The sequence below is a fragment of the Myotis lucifugus genome, unplaced genomic scaffold (assembly GCF_000147115.1).
Source record: "Myotis lucifugus unplaced genomic scaffold, Myoluc2.0 scaffold_21, whole genome shotgun sequence".
NCBI classification, from domain to species: Eukaryota; Metazoa; Chordata; class Mammalia; order Chiroptera; family Vespertilionidae; genus Myotis; species Myotis lucifugus.
Genome location: NW_005871069.1, coordinates 903,473 through 927,397, shown reverse-complemented (window position 1 = coordinate 927,397; position 23,925 = coordinate 903,473). Strand labels below are relative to the sequence as shown.

General features: G+C 42.7%; 2 protein-coding genes across 3 annotated transcripts in view; both read right to left on the bottom strand.

The window, feature by feature from the left end:
* LOC102429365 (leukocyte elastase inhibitor-like) overlaps nucleotides 1-5,100 on the bottom strand; it is a 77,197-nt gene extending 72,097 nt beyond the window's left edge. The window contains exon 1 of the mRNA XM_023751402.1: nucleotides 5,097-5,100. The gene's annotated coding sequence lies outside the window, so the exon portion shown is untranslated. The remainder of the gene's footprint in view (nucleotides 1-5,096) is intronic.
* Nucleotides 5,101-10,378: 5,278 nt separating this feature from the next.
* Nucleotides 10,379-19,214, bottom strand: LOC102429064 (leukocyte elastase inhibitor-like). 2 transcript variants are annotated; one of them, XM_014453129.2, is made up of 8 exons: nucleotides 19,185-19,214; nucleotides 18,596-18,669; nucleotides 17,852-18,026; nucleotides 15,587-15,724; nucleotides 14,929-15,046; nucleotides 12,495-12,637; nucleotides 12,241-12,408; nucleotides 10,379-10,801 (listed from the first exon to the last, which is right to left on the bottom strand). In XM_014453129.2, exons 3-8 carry the CDS (start codon nucleotides 18,017-18,019, stop codon nucleotides 10,394-10,396), a joined length of 1,143 nt encoding a protein of 380 aa, XP_014308615.1. In that variant the 5' UTR covers nucleotides 18,020-18,026; nucleotides 18,596-18,669; nucleotides 19,185-19,214; the 3' UTR covers nucleotides 10,379-10,393. The 2 variants fall into 2 exon arrangements, with proteins under 2 accessions (XP_014308615.1, XP_006085849.1); XM_006085787.2 differs by lacking the exon at nucleotides 18,596-18,669 and having other exon boundaries at nucleotides 19,185-19,208.
* Nucleotides 19,215-23,925: the final 4,711 nt, after the last annotated feature.

The window sequence follows — 23,925 nt, the reverse complement described above, 5'->3', positions numbered from 1 at the left end:
CTTGGGGGGCTGGTTTACATAGACTGTCCTGAAGCTTGACTTTCCTTTCTCTTCACGATCTGTTCTGCAAAACTGAAGTTCTTACAAATTTTTTGGTTCAATTTACATAAAAAATGACAAATGTTTACGAACAAACCTAACAAAAAATGTGTGTGTGTGTGTGTGTGTGTGTGCCCTGCTAAGAAATCATTCTCTCCACAAGTACATGAGATATCTTATCTAATAAAGAGGGTATATGCAAATTGACTGTCAGACCATAATGGTCAAGATGGCTGGGCCCAGAGTGAAGGCAGGGATTCCATAACACAAGATGGCTGTACCCACAGTGGAGGTCTAGTTCCTATAACGGGCCTTACTGAGCAATCATCAGGGACCTGAGTTTGCATGGCAATGGGCCGGGACAAGGGGACTGAGGCTGCACCCCCTACCTGGTGGGGCTTGACAGGAGACATCAGGCCACACCCTCCACCTGGCAGGGCTTGACGGGAGACCTCAGGCCACACCCTGTGCCCCGGGACTGGGCCAGGCGACCTCGGGCCATGCCCCACATCCCGGCATCAGGCAGTGGGGCCTGAGTCCGAAATCTTTCCTGGCAGGACTTGACAGGGGAACTCAGGCGGGGCCCACTGCCTGGTGGGGCTTAACGGGGACCTCAGGCCATGCCCACCACCCTGTGGAGCTTGACGGGCGACCACAGGCCACGCCCTTACCAGAGTGCAGGGCCAGGGAACCTTAGGACTTGCACCCGACACTGGGCCGTGGACCTTAGGATATGCACCCTCCTGGCGGGGCTTGATAGGTGACCTCAGGCTGCACCCCATGTCCCAGGCCAGGGGACCTCAAGATGAAACCCCCAGCTTGGTCGTTGGCCCGGTGATCTGAGGTCACACCACCCTCTCAGCATGGCATTATAGGGGTAGGGCTCCCCGGGTCAGGATCTAGCCCAGTGTGTGTGGGACCGGCCAGGTCTGGATCTAGCCGAATGGGGGTGGGCCGGCCCGGTCTGGGTCTCCCATGATTTGGAGGCACATTTGGGTGGGTAGGGACTGACTCTGATTCCCGTAGCATGCCCCAAACTCAGACAGGAGGCAGATTTTCATATACATTTTACTAATCTTCTTTCATCTCTGACACTTCTATTATAGAGAAAGGGCAAATAGAAATACTAAAATATTTCCTCTAATTAATTCCCTTAATATGTGCACGATTTTCTTGCACCAGGTCACTAGCATTTTTATATTTTCTTCTAAAAGCTTACTGTTTTGCTTTCACAATTAAGTCTACTGTCCATCTGATTGGTTTAATGCAGAAATCAACTTTAACATTTTTTTCATATGGTTCCCAAAGGTTCCAGAACAATTTATTGAAAATTTCCTCCCTTCACTTCGAACTTTGGAGACCTCATTTGTCAGAAATATGATGGCCATAGGATTTATTATTCAAATTGATTAGATTTTGAGATTAAAAAGGGGCATTGCTAATTACTGGAGTAGAACAAGATACTTAAACAGGCTGTTTTGAGCAAACTGGGATGATGCTCATCAGAAAGCAGGGTTTATATTACTGGGATCTCTGTTTTATTCCATTTCTAACCAGCTTTGCACAAAAACCCACTTTATCTTATTTCCACAGCTTTAGAATAAGTTGTTATTCTATTAAGTATGTCCTTTCATCTGATTCTTCAATATTTTCTTGAATATTCTTGGCCTTCTACCTTGTTATATAAGTACTAATGGCCCCGTGTAGAAAATTTGTGCACATTAAAAAAGAATTAATTAGAGGAAATATTTTAATATTGATATTTGCCCTTTATAATAGAAGTGTCAGAGATGAACGAAAATTAGTAAAATGTATATGAAAATCTCCCTCCTGTCAGAGTCTGGGGCACGCTGCAGGACCTAGAGTCAAGTTCCCACCACCCGCACGTGCTTAGAAAACACAAGAGACCCAGACCCGGCCGGCCCCACCCCTTGTCAAGCTACTCCTGGCAGAGAGCAAAACCTCAGGTCCCCCATCCTGGCACCAGGTGGGGGTGCAGTCTCAGGTCCCCTGTCTGCCGGGAGCCAGTCCATCCTTGCTGCTTGACACATTTGCTGCAGGGAAGAAACACCTGCACAGCATATGTTTCAAGGGATCTGGTGTATATGGCATACTGTTCTTAATATGTTTGCTTCTCTTCTTATCGCTATGTGTTTTAACCAAGGTCACCTCTCCGAGAAAGGTTGTTTCCCCAGGTAGGGATTTTCCCCTGAAGTTAGGAAGGGAGTGAAACCCCTTAACTAAGTGCCAGGTAGGTAGTTAATCACTTTAACTACGAACAATCACGCTTAAGCTACATAATCTTTACTCCCTGGAATGGAGATAAGAAACGCCCTAACCTTTGGAATAGAAATTGATAGGATTAAAATCAACTGGTATAAATACAGATGTAACAAGACAGCAGAAGACAGAACCTAGAGACAGAACCTAGAGACAGAACCCAAAGGCAGAACCTAGAGACAGAACCCAAAGACAGAACCTAGAGATAGAACCTAGTGAGAGAACATGGCAAAAGATCCTGGACAGAACCTGGCTACAGAACTTGTCTGGAGAACCTAGACAGAATATGGCAGGAGAACCTGGATAGAACCTGGCTGGAGAACCTGGCGAGAGAAACTGGTGATCGAACCTGGCTGGAGAACCTGGAGAACCTGGCTGGAGAACTTGATCAGAACTGGCTGGATCCTAGCCAGAACTTGGATGGAGATCTTAACCAGAACTTGGCTAGAGATCCTAGCTAGGCTGCTGATCAACTGAACGCTGTCTCCATGTCATTCCTTCTTCGCCGACTCCATCCACACCTTTGGGGACCCCTGGACCTGCTGGGGTTGGACCCCAACATCTGTCAATCCCTGTCGAGCAGTGGGCATGGCCTGATTTTCCCAGGCCTGGCTCTGGGGTGAGCGTGGGGTCACAGCCTGAGGTCCAGAGTCAAGCACCCTGGGGTAGGGGGCGCGGCCTGATGTCCCTGCTGTTTGGTCATGATGTTACAGCATCCTGGCTATTTTACATATTCTTCCATTATATAGAGAGATTAGAATCACTTGCCATGTTTCACCAAATAAAAAACAAAACAAAGAAAACCTGTTTTATAATTGAAATTGCATTGATTATGGAGATCAATCGACATTTCAATAATGAATCATGAGCATGGTATAAATTTCAATTTATTCAGAACTACTTTATTTTCTCTCAATAATGATTACAGTTTTCTGTATAGAATTTCTTAACATATTTTGATGAATTTAGTCCTAGGCATTTGGACATTTTTTTTGATCATTATAAATGCTTTTTAAAACTTTGTAACTCATAGAAATACAAATTAGCTGTGTAACTTCACTTGTAACCAGCAACGCCTTACTTAACTCACTTTTAAGTTCTAGTAATTTAGACTTTAGATGAAAATATTCATATGAAATATATAAGATTTGGTTTTACTTTAAAATTTTTCTATATTTTGTTTTTCTTGAGTTACCATATCACCTACGATCTTCATTAAATTTTGAGTAAGTGATGGGAACATACATTCTTATCTTGTCAAATTGCTAACTAATTTATCCTTTTATTTATTTTTTGTATAATTTTGAGGGCTTATTATTGGGTGCATAGAAATTTAGACTAGTTATATTTTCCTAGGGATCTGAATCTTTTTACCATATGAAGTGTCTGTCTTTATCACTAGAATAGGAAAACCTACTTTACCTAATAATCACAGCTACATCTACTTTTATGGTTAGTATTTGCATCATATAGCTTTCCATTCTTTTTTCCTAATTCTATTTTTTTATGTTATAGATATATTTTCTGTAGACACCATACAATATTTTTTCAATCTAGCCTAACCATTTTTGTCTTTTATCTGAAATATTTAGTCATTTCACATTTATTTTTTAAGACTATATCTTTATTGATTTAACAGAGTAAGGGAGAAGGAGAAGGAGAGAGCTAGAAACACCAATGATGAGAAAATCATTGATCAGCTGCCTCCTGCAGACCCCCTACTGGGGATCAAGCCCGCAACCCAGGCAAGGTCCCTTGACTGGAATTGAACACAGGAACGTTAAGTCCACAGGCCAGTTAAGTCCACAGGCCAATACTCTATCCACTTGGCCAAACTAGATAAGGCTAGTCATTTCACATGTAAATAATTACTGAAATATTTGAGATTTAATGTGATATTTTGCTATTTGTCATTCCTGTTCTGTGTATCTTTTTTCTTTCCCCTTTTTGGATTGGTTGTGTAATTTTGTTTTTGTTTTCTTTTTTCTCTTTTGTTTATGATGAAAGTTATAAACCCTTTCACTATTTTTCTTTTGGTTACTTAGACAGTATGAAATGCATCCTTGACTTATCAAAATCTACACTAATAAAAGAAAAAGATTCTAATTAACCGTACGTTCACTATGCCATAAGCCACACCCACCAGTCAATCAGAGCGATTATATGCAAATTAACCCAAGTAAGATGGCAGATGGCAGCCACAGAGCTGGAGCAAGCAGGGGGCTTGGCTGCCTAGGAAATGGAGGAAGCCAAGCTTCCCACCTGCTTTGAGCCGGCTGTGGGCTCTGCTCATGGCAACAAAGTTTCAATTATAGAAGACAAATAAACCCCAGATACCTGCTGCCAGTCAGCCTCCACTGGGAGCTTAGGTGGCTGGGGGTTGTGGCCAGCCTGCAAACAGCCATCGGCCCCTTACCCAGGGTGGCCACACCATCATGGGTTGAGTGTCCCCACTGGGGGGCTTAGCCAGCCTGAAAATAAACACTCAGTCCCTCATCCAGACTGGCCATGCACCCCAGCAGGACCCCCCCACCCTGAAGGGCTGTGGCCAGCCTGCAAACTGCCATCAGCCCCTCACCCTGGCTGGACAGGCTCCGAAGCGGGGATCCCCATGCTGAACGGGCTGTGGCCAGCAAGCAAACAGTCATCAGCCACTCACCCAGGCTGGCCAGGAAGCCCAGTGGGGACCCCTACCTGAAAGGGGCTGTGGCCAGCCGGCAAACTGCCATCTACCACTCACACAGATTGGCAAGGCACCCCAGCAGGACCTCCTCCACCTGAAGGGAGTGTGGCCAGCCTGAAAATGGCCCTCAGCCTCTCACGCTTGCTGGCCAGGTATCCTATATAATAAAAGGGTAATATGCAAATTGACCCATCAGCACAATGACTGGGAATGACTGGTCACTATGACACACACTGAACACCAGAGGAAGATGGTCAATACAGGAGCTGCCCCCTGTTGGTAAGTGCGCTCCCACAGAGGGAGCTCTGCTCACCCACAAGCCAGGTTGACGACTGCCAGTACAGCGGTCATGGTGGGAGCCTCTCCCGACTCCTCAGAAGCACTAAGGATGTCCAACAGCAGCTTAGGCCTGCTCCCCGAAGGCAAGTGGACATCCCCTGAAGGCTCCCAGGCAGCTAGAGGAATGTCTAACTACCAGCTTAGGACCAATACCCCAGGGAGCGGACCTAAGTCAGCAGGCGGTCATCCCCTGAGGCATTCCAGACTGCGAGAGGGCACAGGTCGGGCTGAGGGACCCCCCACCCAAAGTGCACAAATTTTTGTGCACCAGGCCTCTAGTCTATATATATAAAAGCTTAAGTGACCATTACTACTGGGTAATTGGATGATCGGACCACTGGCTGGTAACGATGATGCACACTGACCACCAGGGGGCAGACTGACCTGGTGCTCAGTTCACTCACACAGCCAAACTTATGTGGCTGGCCAACCTCCCACAGTACCTCCCTGCTTCTGGTCCCAATTGGGACTGGGTGAGATGCTCCAATTGGCCAGGAGGGACCCCACCCATGCAGGAATTTATGCACTGGACATCTATCTAGTCTAATATAATTGTACAGATATGTGATACCTACCTTTGTGATATGTTTTAAGAATCATGTTGTTAGGCAAGTTTGTTGTAGAGCAAACATCATAAAGTGCACTTACACACACCTAGATAGTACAGTGTAATCTGGGTTTCAGCAGTGTGATATATCCTATTTTTCCAAAGCTAAAACTCTGTACAGAATTTAACTGTAAAAAAAAGCATGGGATTAAGTCCAGCACAAGAGAAAATGATTCAATCAAGAAACACAACTCAAAATGTATGCGGCTGCTGCCATTGTAATATTTCATACTGTTTTAAGCACATTGTTTTTTCATAAATAGAAAAGTTATCCACTCTAAAATAATGATAAAAGTTATACTATACTAACTAAATTTACTATCATTATCAAATACTATGTACTGTGCTTAATTGTATATGCTACACTTTTTTCTATGACTGGCAGTGCAGTAAGTTTGTTTATACCAGACTCACCACAAACACATAAGTAATGCCTTGCACTATAGTGCTATGGTGTCTACAATCACCAGACAATAGGAAATTTTCAGCTCCATTATGATCATGTGGGACCACCAAGATAGATGCACTCTGTTGTTGACCAAAATGTCATTAAGCAGGTAGTGATGGTAATTGTACTTTTATTCTCATCATGGAAAATTCAAGGACTCCAGAAATGTTACCTCTATTTTTCTTCCCCAACATCTTTGGTATAATTTATTTTAATTTTGTGTATGTTTGAAATTCTGCAGACATTATTACTATTGTTTTATACAGTCAATATTTATTTGAATTTATATTTAAATATTTTCTTGCTCTTATTCTTTCCCTACAACTCTTATGTTCCCTTTGCATAAATAATATTCTCTAGAATTTTTTTAAGTCTCTCTCAGTTTTTGTTTGAGTGAATAAATCTTAGGGAATATTTTTCCTTGGTATAGAATAATTCTGCATTGGCTGGAGTTTTGGTCGATGTTGTTACAGCATGTTAAATCAGTCTGTAATCTCTGGTTCACATAATTTCTGTTCATTTATATATTGTCCTTCTAACTATTGCTCCTCTAGAGGGTACTTTGTCTTTTTATATCTTTCATGATCATCTCTTTGGTTTTCTGTAGTTTCAGTGGAATGTGAGTAGAGATGGATTTCTTTGTAGTATTCTGCTTAGTGGTTGAGTAGGATTTCTAAAATCTGTGAATTGATGTTTTAACAAATAAGTTTTAGAATACACATTTTGAATGTTAGATCTATATATACTATTCTGCGCCATATTGTCTCTTGACTCTTTTCCTGTTAAACATCTTCTTACTGACTATTTTAATTATTCTTATCCTTCCTTTTATATTTTCCATTCTTTTGTCTTTCTAGGCTTTATTCATTATAGTTGTCTTTTCTAGAAGAAATTATGGGTAATTTTTTTCTGGTCTGACAATTCACTTTTTTCTATTTAAATTTTTGATAAATTTATCTATTTAGTTTTTCCTGTATTATATTTTTGAGTTATATAGTTCGATTTTATTTCTGATCTTTTTTTTAAAAAATATGTTTTATTGATTTTTTTACAGAGAGGAAGGGAGAGAGATAGAGAGCCAGAAACATTGATGAGAGAGAAACACGAATCAGCCGCCTCCTGCACATCTCCCACAGGGGATGTGCCCGCAACCCAGGTACATGCCCCTGACCGGAATCAAACCCGGGACCCTTCAATCCGCAGGCCGACGCTCTATCAACTGAGCCAAACCGGTTTCGGCATACTTCTGATCTTTTTTAAAGAAATATTTTTAAAATAATTTCAGAGAGAGTGGGAGAGGGAGAGAGAAATAGAAACATGAATGATGAGAGAGAATCATTGATTGGCTGCCTTCTGCACACCCTCAACAGGGGGTCGAGCCCATAACCCAGGCATGTGCCCTGACTGGGAATCGAACCGTGACCTCCTGGTTCATAGGTCAGTGCTCAACCACTGAGACATACCTGGCTGGGCTCTATTTCATTTTTACTCAAAAATGCAGTATCTTTTAAATTTTTAGTTATCTGCTGAGATGGTTAACCTTGGTTTTTATCAACTTGATAAAACAGTGTTGTTTTATAATTTGTGTGTGATTATTGCAATATTTAGAGCCCCTGTACTTGTTTGCATTATCTGTTTTTTCGTGCTGATTTTTTTTCATGTTGTCATAGCTACTCACCCATCCCACTTATCTTTGATTATGTGTGAAATAGTGTACTTAGAAAAGCTGACTATGAAAATAACTAGTGGCCCGGTGCACAGATTCCTGCACATTGAAAGGGAAATAATTAGAAGAAATACTTTAATATTGCTATTTGTGCTTTCACCCTCAGCACTTGGGAGCTGGGCAGCGCTCCTTTGTCCCCCACCTCAACTGGTCACACCAGCCTTGGACTGGTGGTGCCCACTCACTGCTCTACCCTCCCACCATGGTCCTGCTCTTTCTCGAGTTGGAGCCCACTGGGGCAGCAGCCCCTCCACTGCTGCCTGCTGCCAGCACCACATGGCCAATACCCACCATGTTCCATGCCGCCCCCTGGTGGTAAGCACACGCCATAGTGAGCGGTCAAACTCCTGGTCTCCCTGTTGAACTCCCAGTCCTGAACTACCTCTAGAGGGGACAATTTGCATATTTGACTTTTATTATGTAGGATTTGAAGTTTATGGGTGATCTTCCCCTGGGATGATTTTTGTTTGCTTCTTCCATATGCCTCTGGATAGTAGCAAACCAGAATAGATGTAATCCAATCCCAGTTACTGGAATTGGGGGGACTGTCCAAGGACTTACATCAGGGCTACATTCTGAGCTGCTGCAGTCATACTCCTAGAGTGTAGTTCTAATGTTGCCATGTGAAATCACAGGGTCACAATGGGGCCCCCATAATTGACAGCCCAAAATTCTGCCTGCCTGACCATGAACATCATCAAACCCCTGCTTCATGCCCTATTACCTCAGTTGGATTGGGAAATGACTCCAGGGTAAAGGTGGCCCCAGTTTCCATAGTCACCAATTTACCCAGGATTGCTGAGTACTTCATAATCATGGCAGCTCCCTTGCCTTTGGGCTCAGGGTTGCTTGGTTTGGTTTTTTGGTTGTGTTAAAAGGTCTGAGTTACCTAGTTCACATTGCAGTAAAGAATTAGATGTTCTCTAGGTAAAATATTTATTGAATTCTAGTTTCTGCTCTGAAATTTACTACTTGTTTTAACCTTCAATAATTTATTTGTAGTCCATGAGCCTGGTCCCTTATATATAAAAAGGATTTGAGCAGAGTAGCATGGGGCCCTGCAGTTTGGTTTCTACCTGATTAGCACAATTTACTCTAAATCACTGTGTAGATTTTAGCATAAAATCTAAGAGAACTATTAAATAATGCAGTGACTTGCTTTTCTTGTGTTTCCTATACATTAAAGAACCTTCAAAATTGAAGCTGCCAGTAAGCGTATTAAAGGAAAAAAGGAAGGAAAGCTTGCCAACAGATTTGCTAAAATCTTCTATTTCTTTCATGGAGTCACTGACTATCATCATGGATGTCAGTATTGTCAGTCCAAGAACCCCATTAGTCTTCTCTTTTCTGAGATCAGATAGAAACAAGTAGAGGACTGAGATCAGTCTGGCTAGCAGAATCTTAGGAAACGTTATTAGCCAGCCCACCAGCTTTGTGGGAGCAAGAAAATGCAGCATTTCAAGCCCCATTCCAAGGAGTGCATTTGACTAAGGTTTATATTGATCACAGAGCCCCTCCCCCATCCAGCATTGCATAAAGCCATCCCATTGCTATCAGTATCTGGACTAGATGATGGAAATCAGAAAACACACAAGAAGCTGGTAACAGTGTGATCTTTGCACCCCCACCTAGTTTAACAGTCTCTCCTACTTCACTTCTATTTTGTAGTTTCATGGCATCTTTTAAGGTAAGACACTTACTTCTTCACTCCTTGTGATCCCAAACAAACTACAAACCAGGTAGATAAAGGATAATAAGCTCTTTACTTGTTTGAAGTCAGAGGAACTATAATAGAATGCTAATCCCGTGAAACAAAGGGTCAGAAACACGGGCCAAGGCAAATTTATCTTCATAATCCAACCCTTAATTGGGCTGCTCAACTATATTTCAATTGAATGTCTGTTTTTAAGCCTCCCTTCAACAATGACTGTCTCTCTGTCATAGCTTCCAGAAGTCTATCTGTGAAACAAATTACAGTACTGTAATTTTTCTCATGGCTTTCAATATAGTACAGCAGTTTCTTCGTTTACTACACTGTCAAGAGTCTACATATCTGCTTGGTGCATTCAAAAGCAATCACTCAATTTTTCAATATAAAGAAAGGAAAACAAATACCTATGCCAAAGTTAATGGGTGTAAGCAGCCAACAGAGCTGACATTAGAAAGGAAGTTACAGATTTTTTGGGGGGTGGTAGATTTATTGTAGAAGATATATAATTTTCATATATTTTTGAAAGGGCCAGTGACAGCTCTGAGCTTGACCTTGGGTTTCTAAGGGAAAGAAAGTCTGCCTAAGAACAGGATGTTAGTTGAGGGATTGTGTCGAATGAAAAAAATGAATGGATGGTCGGCCACAAAATTTTCAGCTTTTGGCATACGCGCACAAATCATTCTAATTTCTTCTTCGGTAGCCGCCGCTGCCTCTGTGCCTTCCTCATTAACTTCCACAAAAGACTTGTGGATAATTTCTGATAAACAAAGATCTCTGGCTCTTGACATGCCAGACAGATCAGCAGTGCTATCAAAGAGATCCTCTATACCCAGGAATTTCAGGTGAGAGTTGAGGTTGTAGCTCTCTTTCAGCTTGAACCTGGGTAGGTGGACTTTGACTTGAATGGAATGCAGATTCTCAGGTTTGGTCCACTCATGCAGTTTTTCCAGGGTCAATTGTTCTTCGATCTGAATTGAGAAAGGGCAAAAGAAGAAGTGAGAACTCTTCCACGTAAGCAAAGCAATACACATTATTTACATGAATGGATTCATCTTATCAGTTCCTAATCAGTTTCCTTCATGTTTTGTGCCAAAATAGATTCCATTTGGAGGATTTCATTTCTTTTCAGCAATTGGTGAGAATAGAACAGAGCTGTGGTCCAAACCATCAAGGGCCCAAGAAACAGGGACTTTGGACATCAGACACTCAAATAAACATCCATCCACCCACCCAACCATCCATACACCCAGGCTTTCCTAAACTCCTACCACACTGGATTACTGTGATAGGCCATGATTGCTGTTATTATTTTAACTGGTTAATTGGTGCAACGTAAAATTCAAAAGTTTTCTTCTATTTCTTCTATTCTGAACCCTACTGATCACTGTGGTTATTTGTGAACTCACTATGCTGAAGTAATCTAATAGATTTAGCTTGTGGGTAAAAAAAGAAAAGGGACTAGTTCCTCATCTATAATGGGAGAGGGTTAAAAATAGTACCTACCTTATAGCATTGTTGTGAGCATTAAGTGATTTAATGTATGCAAAGCACTTGGCACACAGTACTAGTAAGAGCCACAAGAATGTCAGCTATTATCATTGCCATATTACTACTACTATTGGACTAGAATGGACCCATCATTCCCCTTGTTCTACTGATGCTGATTATCTCCTTTATGAGGCTGGAGAATTTCTCTTTAAAATCACAGAAGAGACAAATATGAAAATACAATTAAAAGAAGGAACATACTGATCTTAATACATACTTTATGCATGTCAATAATTAATATTGAAACTCTTCCTTATAACAAGTTTGGTTAGGGAGAGGGTAGAGAAAAAACACACAGCAGGCTAGAGACACTAAAGAAAACGATAATCTTCACAGTTTTGCCTAGTCCTAGACTGACAAGAAATGTCTTCCCCTTTAACTGAAATAAAATAGAAACATCATAAAAAGTTCATATGAGAAAATAGGCTTAGCTTTCAAGCTAGTGTGTCATATGGGTCTTTTGGACCACGTAGCTGTGAGAAATTTAATTTACAATCTATATGAATTGTGATGAGAAGGAGCAGTGTAATAATGGGATTTCATTGTACAAGGTGAATCTACCCAGTATAAATGTTTTGAGATTTTTAATTTTAATAAATTTGTTTCAATAAAACAATTCTAAATTTACTGCACTTTCCTCTAAAGTGTATTTAAGAAAATTCCTGTGAGCTGCCACTGACATGTTAAATTTAATATATACTCTTATGTACCCACCACAACTATTCACTGACAGTCCCTGAAAAGTTAATCTTAGGGCTTCAGAGTAGCCAACATTGATGACCTACTACCACACAACACACACACAGTCTGAACGGATCTGTTAGAAGGAAACATGAAGTATGAGAGTGGGAGCTGTTACCTTCTTCAGACCTGTGGCCTCGTCCTCGATGTCATCTGGCAGCAGGATGACCATGCTGAGGTCCCAGCCTTGGTAAGGCAGCTCCAGCACCCGGCACTTAAGGTCCTCGATGTAGCCAAATGGAAATGTGTTCGTCTGATACATCATTTTCACTGTTTTTGTGTCTTTCTGAATAGTTGAAAAAACCAAGTTACTCACATTATTATCTGCATTCTCTTAGAGCAAGGAGCAATTTTATAATTACATCACCTCACCTTATTCAATCTGAACGGTGTATCGGTTGTAGCTTCTTTACTGAATGTCTCCTCCCAGTGTCCATTGAAATAGATGGCATTAACTAACACAAGTTTGGTTCTATTATCAACCATGCCTGCAGCCAACAATTCTGGAATTTTCCCTAAAGAAATAAAATAAGTTTTTTTAAAAAATTCACATATTAGCATCCCATTCTTGAACTGCATTGAAATGCAATTCAAATTCATACTTTTTCTTTAATACCCAGAAATGTGTTAAGTTTGGGAAGCCCTACCAGTATGTCCTGACTGTAAATAAACCAACTAAAGGGCTTAAAAGCTAAAAAGAAGACAGTCTTTTCTGCATTGTATGAGAAACAATGAGCCCTCTTTTGTGAATGCCTATTCTTTGGCAGGCATAAAAAATGTTTTTTCATGAAAATGATCTATACTAATACAAGAGTAATAAGGTAATTAGGCCAAATATCTTCCAGATGACCATGTGACGTTCTTTGGGACAAAACCATAGTGGCAGGGCCGAGGCAAGGGCGGTTAGTGGTGATCAGGCAAGCAGAGGACAGCAGTTAGGTAATCAGGACAGAAGGGGAGAACAGTTAGTGGGCTCTGGATGGCAGAGGAGAAAAGTTAGGGGGATTAGGCCAGCAGGGGAGAGCAGTTAGGAGGATCAGGCCAGCAGGGGAGTTCAGTTAGTTGAATCCAGCCAGCAGGAGAGAGCATTTAGGGAGATGAGGCGGCTGGGAACAGTAGTTAGGGCGATCAGGCCAGCAGGCAGGTGAGCAGTTAAGAGCCAGCAGTCCCAGATTGCAGGAAGGATGTCTGAATGCTGCAGGGATCTGGCCTAAAACAGCAGTCGGATATCCCCTGAGGGGTCCTGGATTGAAGACGGTACAGGCCAGGCTGAGGGACCCTACCCCATGCACCTATATCGTACACCGGGCTTCTAGTTGTTTAATAAGTCACTTCTTCAAATGCTCAAAGTGGATGCTGCTCTCATAGAAAATATTTTAACACATATCCGAAGGCTAAGACAGTTACTCCTCTGAAACACCAGTTCCCTTGTGACTGCGGCATGGCCATGAAGAATGCCTTGGATGGGAGACAGGTGTTGGGTAGGTGCCTTGATTCAGACCTAGACAAGGTTAGAGAGAGTGGTGGTGGAGAAACAGATGAGATGGAGCCATCCCTGACAGCTTGGACAAGACATTTGCCAAAATACTTATGGCTACAGCAGTTTGTGTAACCATTATGAGAATATTAGAGACTAAGGCATCAAATTATTCCAGGGGCTCAGCCTCTGCCACCACGGCTTCATCTTGAAGGTCGTCTAGAAGGTGCCCAGTCTAATTACCATAGTATTCTTTTATTACTATAGAATAGAGGTCCAGTGCATGAAATTTGTGCAGTTGGTAGCGGGGGGTGGGGGGGGGGCACCCTCAGCTTGGCCTCACCCTCTCGTAGTCTTGGAGCCCTTGGCTTATGTCTGACTGTTGGCTTAGGGAACACTGACCTTCAGTGGGGAATGGGCCTAAGGCATCCGTCAGACATCCCTAGCACTGCTGGGAGGTAGGAGAGCATCCTGCTACCACTGTTGTGCTCTCCAGCTGTGAGTTCGGCTTCTGGCTGAGTGGCATTCCCCCTGTTGGTGTTCACTGACCACTAAGAGGAAGCTCCAGGGTTGAGCAGGCTCCAGCCTAAACTGGCTCTCCGACATTCTCTGAATGGTCCCAGATTGTGAGAGGGTGTAGGCCAGGCCAAGGGACCCCACTGGGGCATGATCGAGGCTGGGAGTGATGAGGGAGTTTGGCCAGACAGAAAGGGACCGTGGGAGGTGCCAGGACATGTCTGGCCCAACTCGCTCAGTTGCGATTGGCCAGACCCCAGCAGCAAGCTAACCTACTGGCCGGAGTGTCTATCCCCTGGTGGTCAGTGCACATCATAACAACTGGTTGACCGGACGACTGTCTGCCCCCTGGTGAACAGTGCATGTCATAGCGAGCGGTTGAGTTGCCATAGCATATCATTAGTATATTGCCCACTGATTGGTTGTACAGACAACCGACCAGATAATCTGACACTTAGGATGTTAGGCTTTTATTATATAGGATTCTTTTCCATAATCTGGGCCAGGATGGATTTTCCTCAAAGCTTTATCTTTTTTATCCTACATTCAATGTTACTTTTAATTTTAAAATGTGGTTTTGTGAATTTATGGGGAAAATATTTAGCTGCTTCAGTGAAAGCATGTTGAAGTTCCCACTTTGAGGAATTTCCACATGTAAAAGCTGTCTGGCACTGGGCAGTGGCAGAGTTTACCCCCAGCACGAGGGTGAGGGCAGAGGAAAAGGGCAGGGAATCATCTGCAGGCTGGGAAAGTGGAAGGAGGAAAGGAACGGCCACTGTGTAATGAATGCCTACATTGGGCCCACTCTCTCACCTTCAGTCTGCCCTTTGACCCACTCGTTTATCACCTTTCTTGCATCTTCAGAGGCTCGCTGAAAATCTACACTGGCCAGTTCAGCACCATACATTTTCTGGGTTGAAGCTAAGAACTCCTGTTTAAAATAAAAAAGGTTAAAAAAAACCCCACAAAACAGTAATAACTCCTAATTCATACAGAAATGGTTTTCTAAAATCCTCAAAAGCAGTAGAAATTGTCCTAAAAGAATTAAATTTCATTGTGACAAAAAAATTCTAATCGTTATACTTTTGGCATTATGGTAAAAAACATATATCACTAAATTTACCACCTTAATCATTTTAAGTGTACAGTTCAGTAATTTTGGTGTCACATAAAATTTACCTTTTCTTTTCTGACCTTTGGCTAACATTTTCATAAATAATTATACACTGATTGTTCTTGGAAGTGAATTATGGAATTCACTCTTGCTTTAGTAACACAGCCAGGGTCAGTCTTTTCCTGTGAAGACTATCAAATGAAATCAAAACATTAATGGGGATACTGCCATCTGTTTAAATTCTGTACCTTTTTTCTGAATGTTTATAAAAATAAAAACTGACTTCTGTGACTTGATTGTGCTGGAAAATGTCTGCACTGTTTCGTGAGTTTTAGCATGTGAATGTAAAGTACTCACAGGGAGGAACTCATAGGTTTTCTCTCCATATAACCTATTAGCTAGTTTCAGAATATAGGGAGCTCCACGCTTGTTGATATCAGCATTCAGACTCTGAAAACTTGAATGAATCTCCTTAACTGCATCGAAGTGAAGAGTCTAAAATAGAGAAAACATTCCTTCTATAGCCATTTATTTTGAAACTGATTCCTTGAAATTTGCTTCTATCAAATAAGTTAATGCTTTTATTACTAATTATCAATAATTCCCAGCCCAATAATTTATTAAACTTTCATTTGAGAATAAAAGATTAAAGAATCTAAAATGTATTGGTTTGTGAGACATAATTACATCAGAAGCTATTTTTATATCATTTTTTTATAATTATAGTCCCATGAATGTAAGTGGTTAATAGGTTAAATATTTATCTAAGTCTGCTTTTTCTCCACAGAAAATCATAACTTGTATCTTCATATATAAATTCTGTATCAAATAGAGTTTTACTGAAAGTTCTCAGAAATTAACAGTAAAATTAAGAATCATCCCCTATGTGGGAGCACAAAGATATTACAGAATTGAGGGGTTTTTTAAATCATACTATCAGCATCAGTAACTTAAAAATAACATCTATAAACTTACCATTAAGCAAAAGTTTAATTTTCATATTACAAATCAAGAATCCCTTCATGGTTTTATGAGTCTTGGACTGGTTCCTTATTTTTACACACAAAGAATAAACCTACACAATGTACCAAGTCCAGTTACTCACCAAGAAAGGGAATGTTTGCACAGTTGCTATGACAGATCTGCTTTAATAGAAAAGCAGGGAACCCTTAAAATGACTTTTTGCTGAGGTAATATAGTCCCCTGATAAACCTCAAAATAGAAGCTGATTTTATCCTGCAGGAAGCAACTAACTATTATTACCAGGGGATAAAATTAAAAGTGGGTTTTTGAAATATAAAAATGCTTTGATGTCTGCAGCTGTAAAGACCATTGGATTTTCACAAAATTCAATATAATAAAGAGGTAGAATGCAAATTGACCATCATGCTCTCGCACAAGAGGGCCGCCCCCATGTGGTCACCAGATGGCCACACCCAAGTAGTCACAAGATTGCTATGCCCATGTTGTCACAAGATGGCCTGCAAGGGAGGGTAGTTGGGGGCAATTGAGCCCACATAGAAGGGCATAGGGGGGAAATCAGGCTGGCTGGGAAGCAGTTAGGAATTGATCAATCTGGCAGGCGGGAGCTGTTAGAGGCAATCAGGCAGGAAGGAAGGCTAGCAGTTGGGAGGCAGCAATCTCTGATTGTGAAAGGGATTGTCCCTGTTTGATTGGGTCTAAACTGGGATTTGGACATTCCCTGAGGGGTCCCTGATTGGAGAGAATGCAGGCTGGGCTGAGGGACAAACCCCACCCCCCAACCCACCAGTGCACTAGTTTGGTGCACCGGGCTCTAGTGTGGAAATAAAATATTTGCAGCTAGAACAGATGGATAAACTTGAATCCATAGCAGGACCTTCCCCAGTAACTGGCACCTTGTAAACTTTCCCCTAATTCAAGGAGAGCGGGAGTTCCCCTCTCAGAATTCAAAAAAGAACACACAGCACAGTGGTGCGCCCCCCACCCATGATGGCCAGGTGGAAGGCCAGGCATTACTGCTTCTTCTCCCTGTAACAGGAACCTGCCATACCACCCAGGGCTTGGCCCTGTCCCTGCAGCCATCACACCTCACTTCTTTCCTCTGCTTCAGGCCCCCCTACCCACACAGGCACTTGTTCCAGGCACATGACTAGGTTTCCACAATATAACAGCATGATCTCCTGTTCCCTCAAAAAGGCAACAACGCCAACTTCCTCCATTCCCTGTGTTATTTTGTGCTGAAAGGTAACATTACATAGCAGGCACCTATTAATGAGTAGCCGGTTATATGCCAAGCAAAAACTGAAAAATCTGAAGTGAGAGAAGATGCCTTCAAAGATTTGCCCACTGCAAGAGAAGCAGCACACCTCCCGGCCGTTGTAACTTTCTTCACCGCTGTATCCTCAGCCAAACAAAAAGCAGTGCCTGGCACATAGTATGTGCTGAGTAAAAACTCAATAATGACTGAAAGCCTGCATATAAATGAACTGCTCTTGGGGCTTTTCTGAAAGGCTGACCTCATCGTGTGTAGTTGTGAACACACAAGTACAGTGTTTAAAACTCCCTGTAAGAGCGCAAAGGCACAGCTTTTTAGGAGGGACTTGCAGGGAACCCAGACTCCTTTTGTTAGTTTCTGCTGACCTTGGACATCTGTGCCTCGGTTGTGCCTCTGGCCCCCAGAAAGACCATGGCCAGCGCTGAGGAAATGCTCATGGGGGAGATGAAGATGTTCCCAGAGGGGTTGTTGTCCTTCAGGGTGCGGAAGAGGTCCACTGCGAACCGGGTGTTGGCCAAGCTCAGCGGCTCCATGGTGAGGCTACAACACAGAACAGAGGCCTAGCACACCAGCAAATATGGCAATGACATTTTTTCATGGCTCCCTCGCCCTAAAACACCTGGAAATTTGTACTTCCTTTTCTTTTCTCAGGAGGACAAGAGCACTGTCTCATGAGCACACAGGTGGGAACTGGACAAGGATCCATCAGCGACCCAGGGCCAGGACCCTGGGAGCCGAGAGGGCTCTGACTTGCAGACTCAGCAGCCAACACTGGGCCTTTCCTACTCAGTTGGGGAGCACACACAGTTCCCACCCTTTACCTGAAATGATAATTTTCTATTAGAAAATCATAGCTACCCACTCCGCATTAAAGCAAATTTCAGCAAAGTGATCTATTTTCCTCATTTTCAAGATTAGGTTGCTAACGTTTAGAGAGGTGAAGTGACCCAAGTCTCAAGGCTGCTATAGGATGTGAGAGTTTGAAAACCCAGCACAGGCCTTAGGGTCGGGGTGCAGCCCACCAGGAGCAGGGGACAAGCATCCTCTCTGACACCCACCCCTCAGGTGCAGGTGACTGGCCTTCCACCTCAGCTCAGAAGCCAGCTTACCAATCCTGACTCCTCTCAGAGCTTGTTTCCACAGAGATGGGCAAGGAAGAATAATAGTGGTGCTAGCTGCTTCCCTGTCAGTAATACATTAGATTATCACTGTTGTTACTGGAAATTAACCTCTAGGATCACATTCGCCTCCCCTCGGTCCTTCCCTCCCTCCCTCCCTCCCTTCCTCTTCAGCATTGAAAAGCTATACCCCCCTGGGCTGCCTAAAAACTGTCACAAACTGCTCAGGGAGGCAGGGAGTTGAGAAAGGAATAAAAATATTATGATCTCAGGCTTGGTTCTGGCTTCAGGCCAAAGGACTAGTCCAGTCCATCACAGGCCAGCTGGCCCTCTTGCCCCCACCCCCCTCGCATTAGGGTGTTGGGTGGAGGTTTTTTCCAGTGTTGCTCCCACTCAGATGAGCAGTGTAGGTAGCAATCCCAGGGGTGCAGGCAGCCATCCCAGGGAAAGGACAGGGGTGCTGGTACCCAGGCCACTGATGGCCAGGGTGGAGCCAGAAGTAGGCAGCTGGCAAATCCCAACCTGGGAGCCCCACTGGTTCAGTCCCACTTCCCTAATGGGCCTGGTGCCCAGATCTCACCCTTTGCTGGCTGCTCCTGGGAGGGGCTGTGGATCTGAAGATGCTGCAGCCTCAAACACCCCCCTTATATAGTCTCTGAGATGGGTGCAGCCTGGGAGGGGCTCAGGATCTGATGATGCCTGCAGTGCAAACACATCCCTGAGGTTGGTGCAGCTATTGGCCTGCAGGAGGAGGAAAGGGGTGGGGTTTAGGGGGAGAGAAGGGTGGGGCTGAGGCAGGGTGCTGTGGCAGAGCTGCAGAAGGAATAGGTGGGGCAGCAGGGCCCGCACAGCAGGAGTCTGGGCACTGGCAGTAGAATCCTAGATGAAGGGGGATTACTCAGGAGATGAGCACCTTTTTGAGTCTGGGCGAACTCAGATGTCTGGCAAGGACCTGATAGCCTAGTACTTGCCTAAGTGTGAGTCACTGAGGTGACATAATGTATCACCTCTTACAGGGCAAATCAGTCCCTCTGAATCTCATTTATATGCTCCAAAATGGTTTTGTTTTTCTGTGTTTTTGTTTTTGTTTTGTGGGGTGCAGAGGGACCTCCAGTATAAGGTAAAACAGTCCTGTCAGCTGATGGTCATTGGTGCCAGTGCAATGTCACCAGGAATCCCCAATTTAGGGTGCAGTGAAGAAGGAAACTTTATTCAGTGCAAACAGTTCAATTGTGATACAGCTCAGCTACTATCATGAAGCAGCAGATGGCAGGGTGGCCCTCTCTGGCTAGCCAGATCTGCTCTGCTCTGCTCTGGTCTGCTCCATCTGATCCATTCCCATCTTCCTCTTCCTGTTTCTCCAGGAAACAATCTTGAGTGGAAAGAGAAAGTGTGCTCCCAGAGCCAGAAAGAAGCTGGCTTAAATAGAGAGAAGTCCCCACCCCTGGTCTCTGATTGGTCCATCCTCATGCAAAGGAAGACTCCAAGTCCTCAAAGTTTCATTGCTCCAAAAAGCACTGTCCTGATTGGTCGGAATGGAGCTGCTCTGATTGGTTAGTGAAAGTGCAGATAAGGATATAAGTGCACAGTTCCAATTAATTGAGGAAAGTCTCAGTCTTAAAGATTGAAACATATTCTTGGGACTCCTTTCTAAGGGCTGGCTCAGATGCAGGAACACAGTGCAGGCAGGCAGTTCAGTGCAGTCTTCTCCTTGAAGTGCCCTCCTGGTGAGCCCTCCTCCCCTCCTCCCATAGCAATGGCTGCACGGGTCTGTCTCATAAATTTGAGTCTATTTAGCCAGCAGGAGTCCTTCTTGGTAGGAATCTTCCAGGGTCCCCAGGTCCAAACAACCTTGATGTCACTATCTTTAGAGACCAAAATGAATTTACCCCATATTCTTCTCACAGTGATGGTGACACCACTATTTCTGTGGGTTGTTTGTTTGTTTCCCACTTTATATGTCTGGGAATTTAACTTTACCAAAATTTAAAGCGTTTGAAGGTCTGAAATAATTCTGCATTCATGAAACTTGTCCCCTGCTTTCTTACAAATCTCTACATGAAACAGCAACAAAGAAAAAGTAGCATTTGTGTGTGTGTGTGTGTGTGTGTGTGTGTGTGTGTGTTTGTGTCTGTGTTAGTATGGATAATATAGCGTGAAAGGGATTGTAGATTTTTGTTTGTTTTTTACTCTGAGAACTCATTTATCATGTAAAAGGTCAAGGAAAGTGCAATAGTGAGTGACAAAAATATTCTCCATAGATTTTTTTAAAGCAAGAAGTGTGTAATAATGAAGATTTTAGACTGATTTACAGTTTATTAAAAAAAAACCCAACACTTATTGAAAGTCAATTACAGCTAAATTCAAGTGGTTTGATCAGATCTGGTAAGCTCTCCACCATTTCTCACAGAACCAGAGCACCACTCACTGGCTTCTTCAAAGAGGTCAATGTGAGAAAGTCAGGAAAGAGAGGCTGCCCTTAGAAGTTGTTAAAATAAAATCTGAGACACATTAATTGAAGAAAAAGTTTTCTGAATTTCATTTTTCCTCCTGCCATGTTGTATTTGTGCTTACCTGGAGTTAGCAATCTGGGTAAATAGAAAAGAAAGCCATTTCATGAGTCAATGTGTATACTGTATATAAGGTTCAGAGAAAATTAATCATTATACATCAATCAAGCAATACATTTACTCTCTAGTGTGGAGGCAAAGTAACTGTTCTGTCAAATAACATTGGAGTGTTCTCCTTGTGAATTTAAAATACAAATGGCCACAATCAAAGCTCAGAGATACTTACACACTCAGGAAGGTATGGTGTTTGGTATATCTACCAAATGAACACATGCTTACCCGAGCTCCCATCTAGGAATGTCCCCCCAGAGTGAAATGTGTGTGAGCACGTGCAGCTGCAGACATGTACAAGAATGTTCATAGCAACGTGCTTTGTACTAGACCCGCATTTGGAAACCACATAAATGATCATCAGCAGAACAGACTAATAAATACAACAGAATAATATACAGTAATAAAAATGAGCAAACTACAGCAATGCAAAGCAACACGGCTGCCACTCACAGCTGCACTGTTGAATAAAAGAACAGACACAGAAAGCTGTGTGGTTTGGTTATAAAAGTTCAACAACAGGCAGAATTAACCCCCAGGGTTTGAAGTCAGGGGAGTGTTCACTTTGGGGAGCAAGGGGGTTTGTACTCACTGTATTTTCTTGTTTTCTGTGTTCTTTTTTCTCTGGTAGTTGGGACCTTGATCCTGGAGAGGGTACTTCTACCAGCGCTAATTCCTGGAGATAGAGAATGGCCCCCCTTATGCCCCTAGCGAGTGTACCTTTGATATATCTTCAGTGACCACACTCTCAAATATCTCCTTTATCAAACTCTTACAGGCCAAGCCAATAGTCCCCCTACCTGAAACTACCCCCGCAAAGGTGCCAAGCCACTAGATACTCCTTTTTTAAAAATATTTTTTATTGATATTTAAGAGGAAGGGAGAGGGAGAGAGAGAGATACAAACATCAGTGATGAGAGAGAATCATGGATCAGCTGTCTCCACCATGCCCTCTACTGGGGTTGAGCCTCAACCTGGGTATATGACCTTGACCTGATGGAACCTTCAGTCTGCAGTCTGACGCTCCATCCACTGAGCCAAACTGACTAAAACTAGAGACTGCTTTTGTAGCCAGCTTACAAACCCAAATTATTTAAACTGTCTAATTTAAACTTAGTGAACCTATCCTTCCTTGCCCATTCCTTCCTGTAGGATTTCCAGAAGGTTTTGCCCTCACCCCTGCGTGCCTCCTGGCAGACTGGGTGCTTCCCAGGTCCCATGTGGTGTGGTGGCAAATGCTTCTGATTTCTAGGGATCTGTAACAGTTAATAATGCAGAGTTTATAATGAGAGAAAACACCATAATTTCAAGAGAAACATCAAAAGTGCCTTATTCAAATTAATGTCCATCACTAGCTACACATTTCCCCCATCTTTCAGGTAATTTGTGGATACCATCCGAATAGAACTAGTCTTGTTTTGAGGCAAACCATTCAGAGATCTGATTTTTCACTTCTTCATATGTTTTGAAGTGCTGTTCAGAAAGTGCATGTGCCATCGATCTGAACAAGTGGTAATCTGAAGAAGCAAGGTCTGTTGAATATGGTGGGTGGGTTAATCCTTCCCAGGTACAATCTTTTAACATGCCTTTAACTGGTTTTGAAGTGTGTGATGGTTGATTTCCATGAAGCAAAATTAATTTGCCATGTCTTCTGGCCCATTCTGGTCACTTCATGATCAAAGTGTGGTTCAAATTGATTATTTGTTGTTGGTAGCGATCAGTATTAACGGTTTCACTTGGTTTTAGAAGCTCATAATACACCATACCTTCCTGATCCCACAAAAGGCAGAGCATTGTCTTCTTTCCGCAACCATTTGGCCTTGCAGTCCATGTTGATGGTTCACCTGGATCAAGCCATGATTTTGTGCATTTGGGAATCTCAAAATCAATCCACTTTTCATCGCCAGTCACAATTTGATGCACAAAAGACTTATTTTCGTGCCATTGAAGCAACCTTTTACTGATGACTTTTCGGTTTTCCATTTGTCTTTCGTTCAGTTGATGTGGCACCCATTTTCCTTCCTTTAAAATCTTTGCCATTGCTTGTGAACGATCAGACATTGTTTGCTGAGCAATGTTTAATCTTTCTACAAGTTGTTTTTGAGATTGACACGCATCTTCATCCAATGATTTTTGCAATTGTTGGTCTTCAAACTTTTTTGGTTGACCTGGAAGTTCCTTGTCTTTCACATTGAAATCATTACTTTTAAAGCATTTAAACCAGCATTCACAAGTATCTTGAGATGGAACATGTCACCGTAAGCTTCCCAAAGTGTATGATAACTTTTTCTTCAAAATAAAGTAATGAATTAAAACATCCCGCAAATTCTCTTTTTAGGCATGGAATTTGATGTTTTTAAATGTAAAAATATCTATGACATTAACACCTTGAGCAAATTAGACATATGAATTTTTTTTAATATATTTTATTGATTTATTACAGAGAGGACGGGAGAGAGATAGAGAGCTAGAAACATCAATGAGAGAGAAACATCGATCAGCTGCCTCCTGCATATCTCCTACTGGGGATGTGCCTGCAACCCAAGGACATGCCGGTTGACCCGGAATCGAAACCCCGGGACCTTTTAGGTCTGCCGGGCCGACGCTCCTATCCCACTGAGCCAAACCGGGTTCGGCTGACAATTGAAAGTTTTTTTTTTCATTTGCTAAAAGTTTTAACAAAAGGGATTACCTTATGGG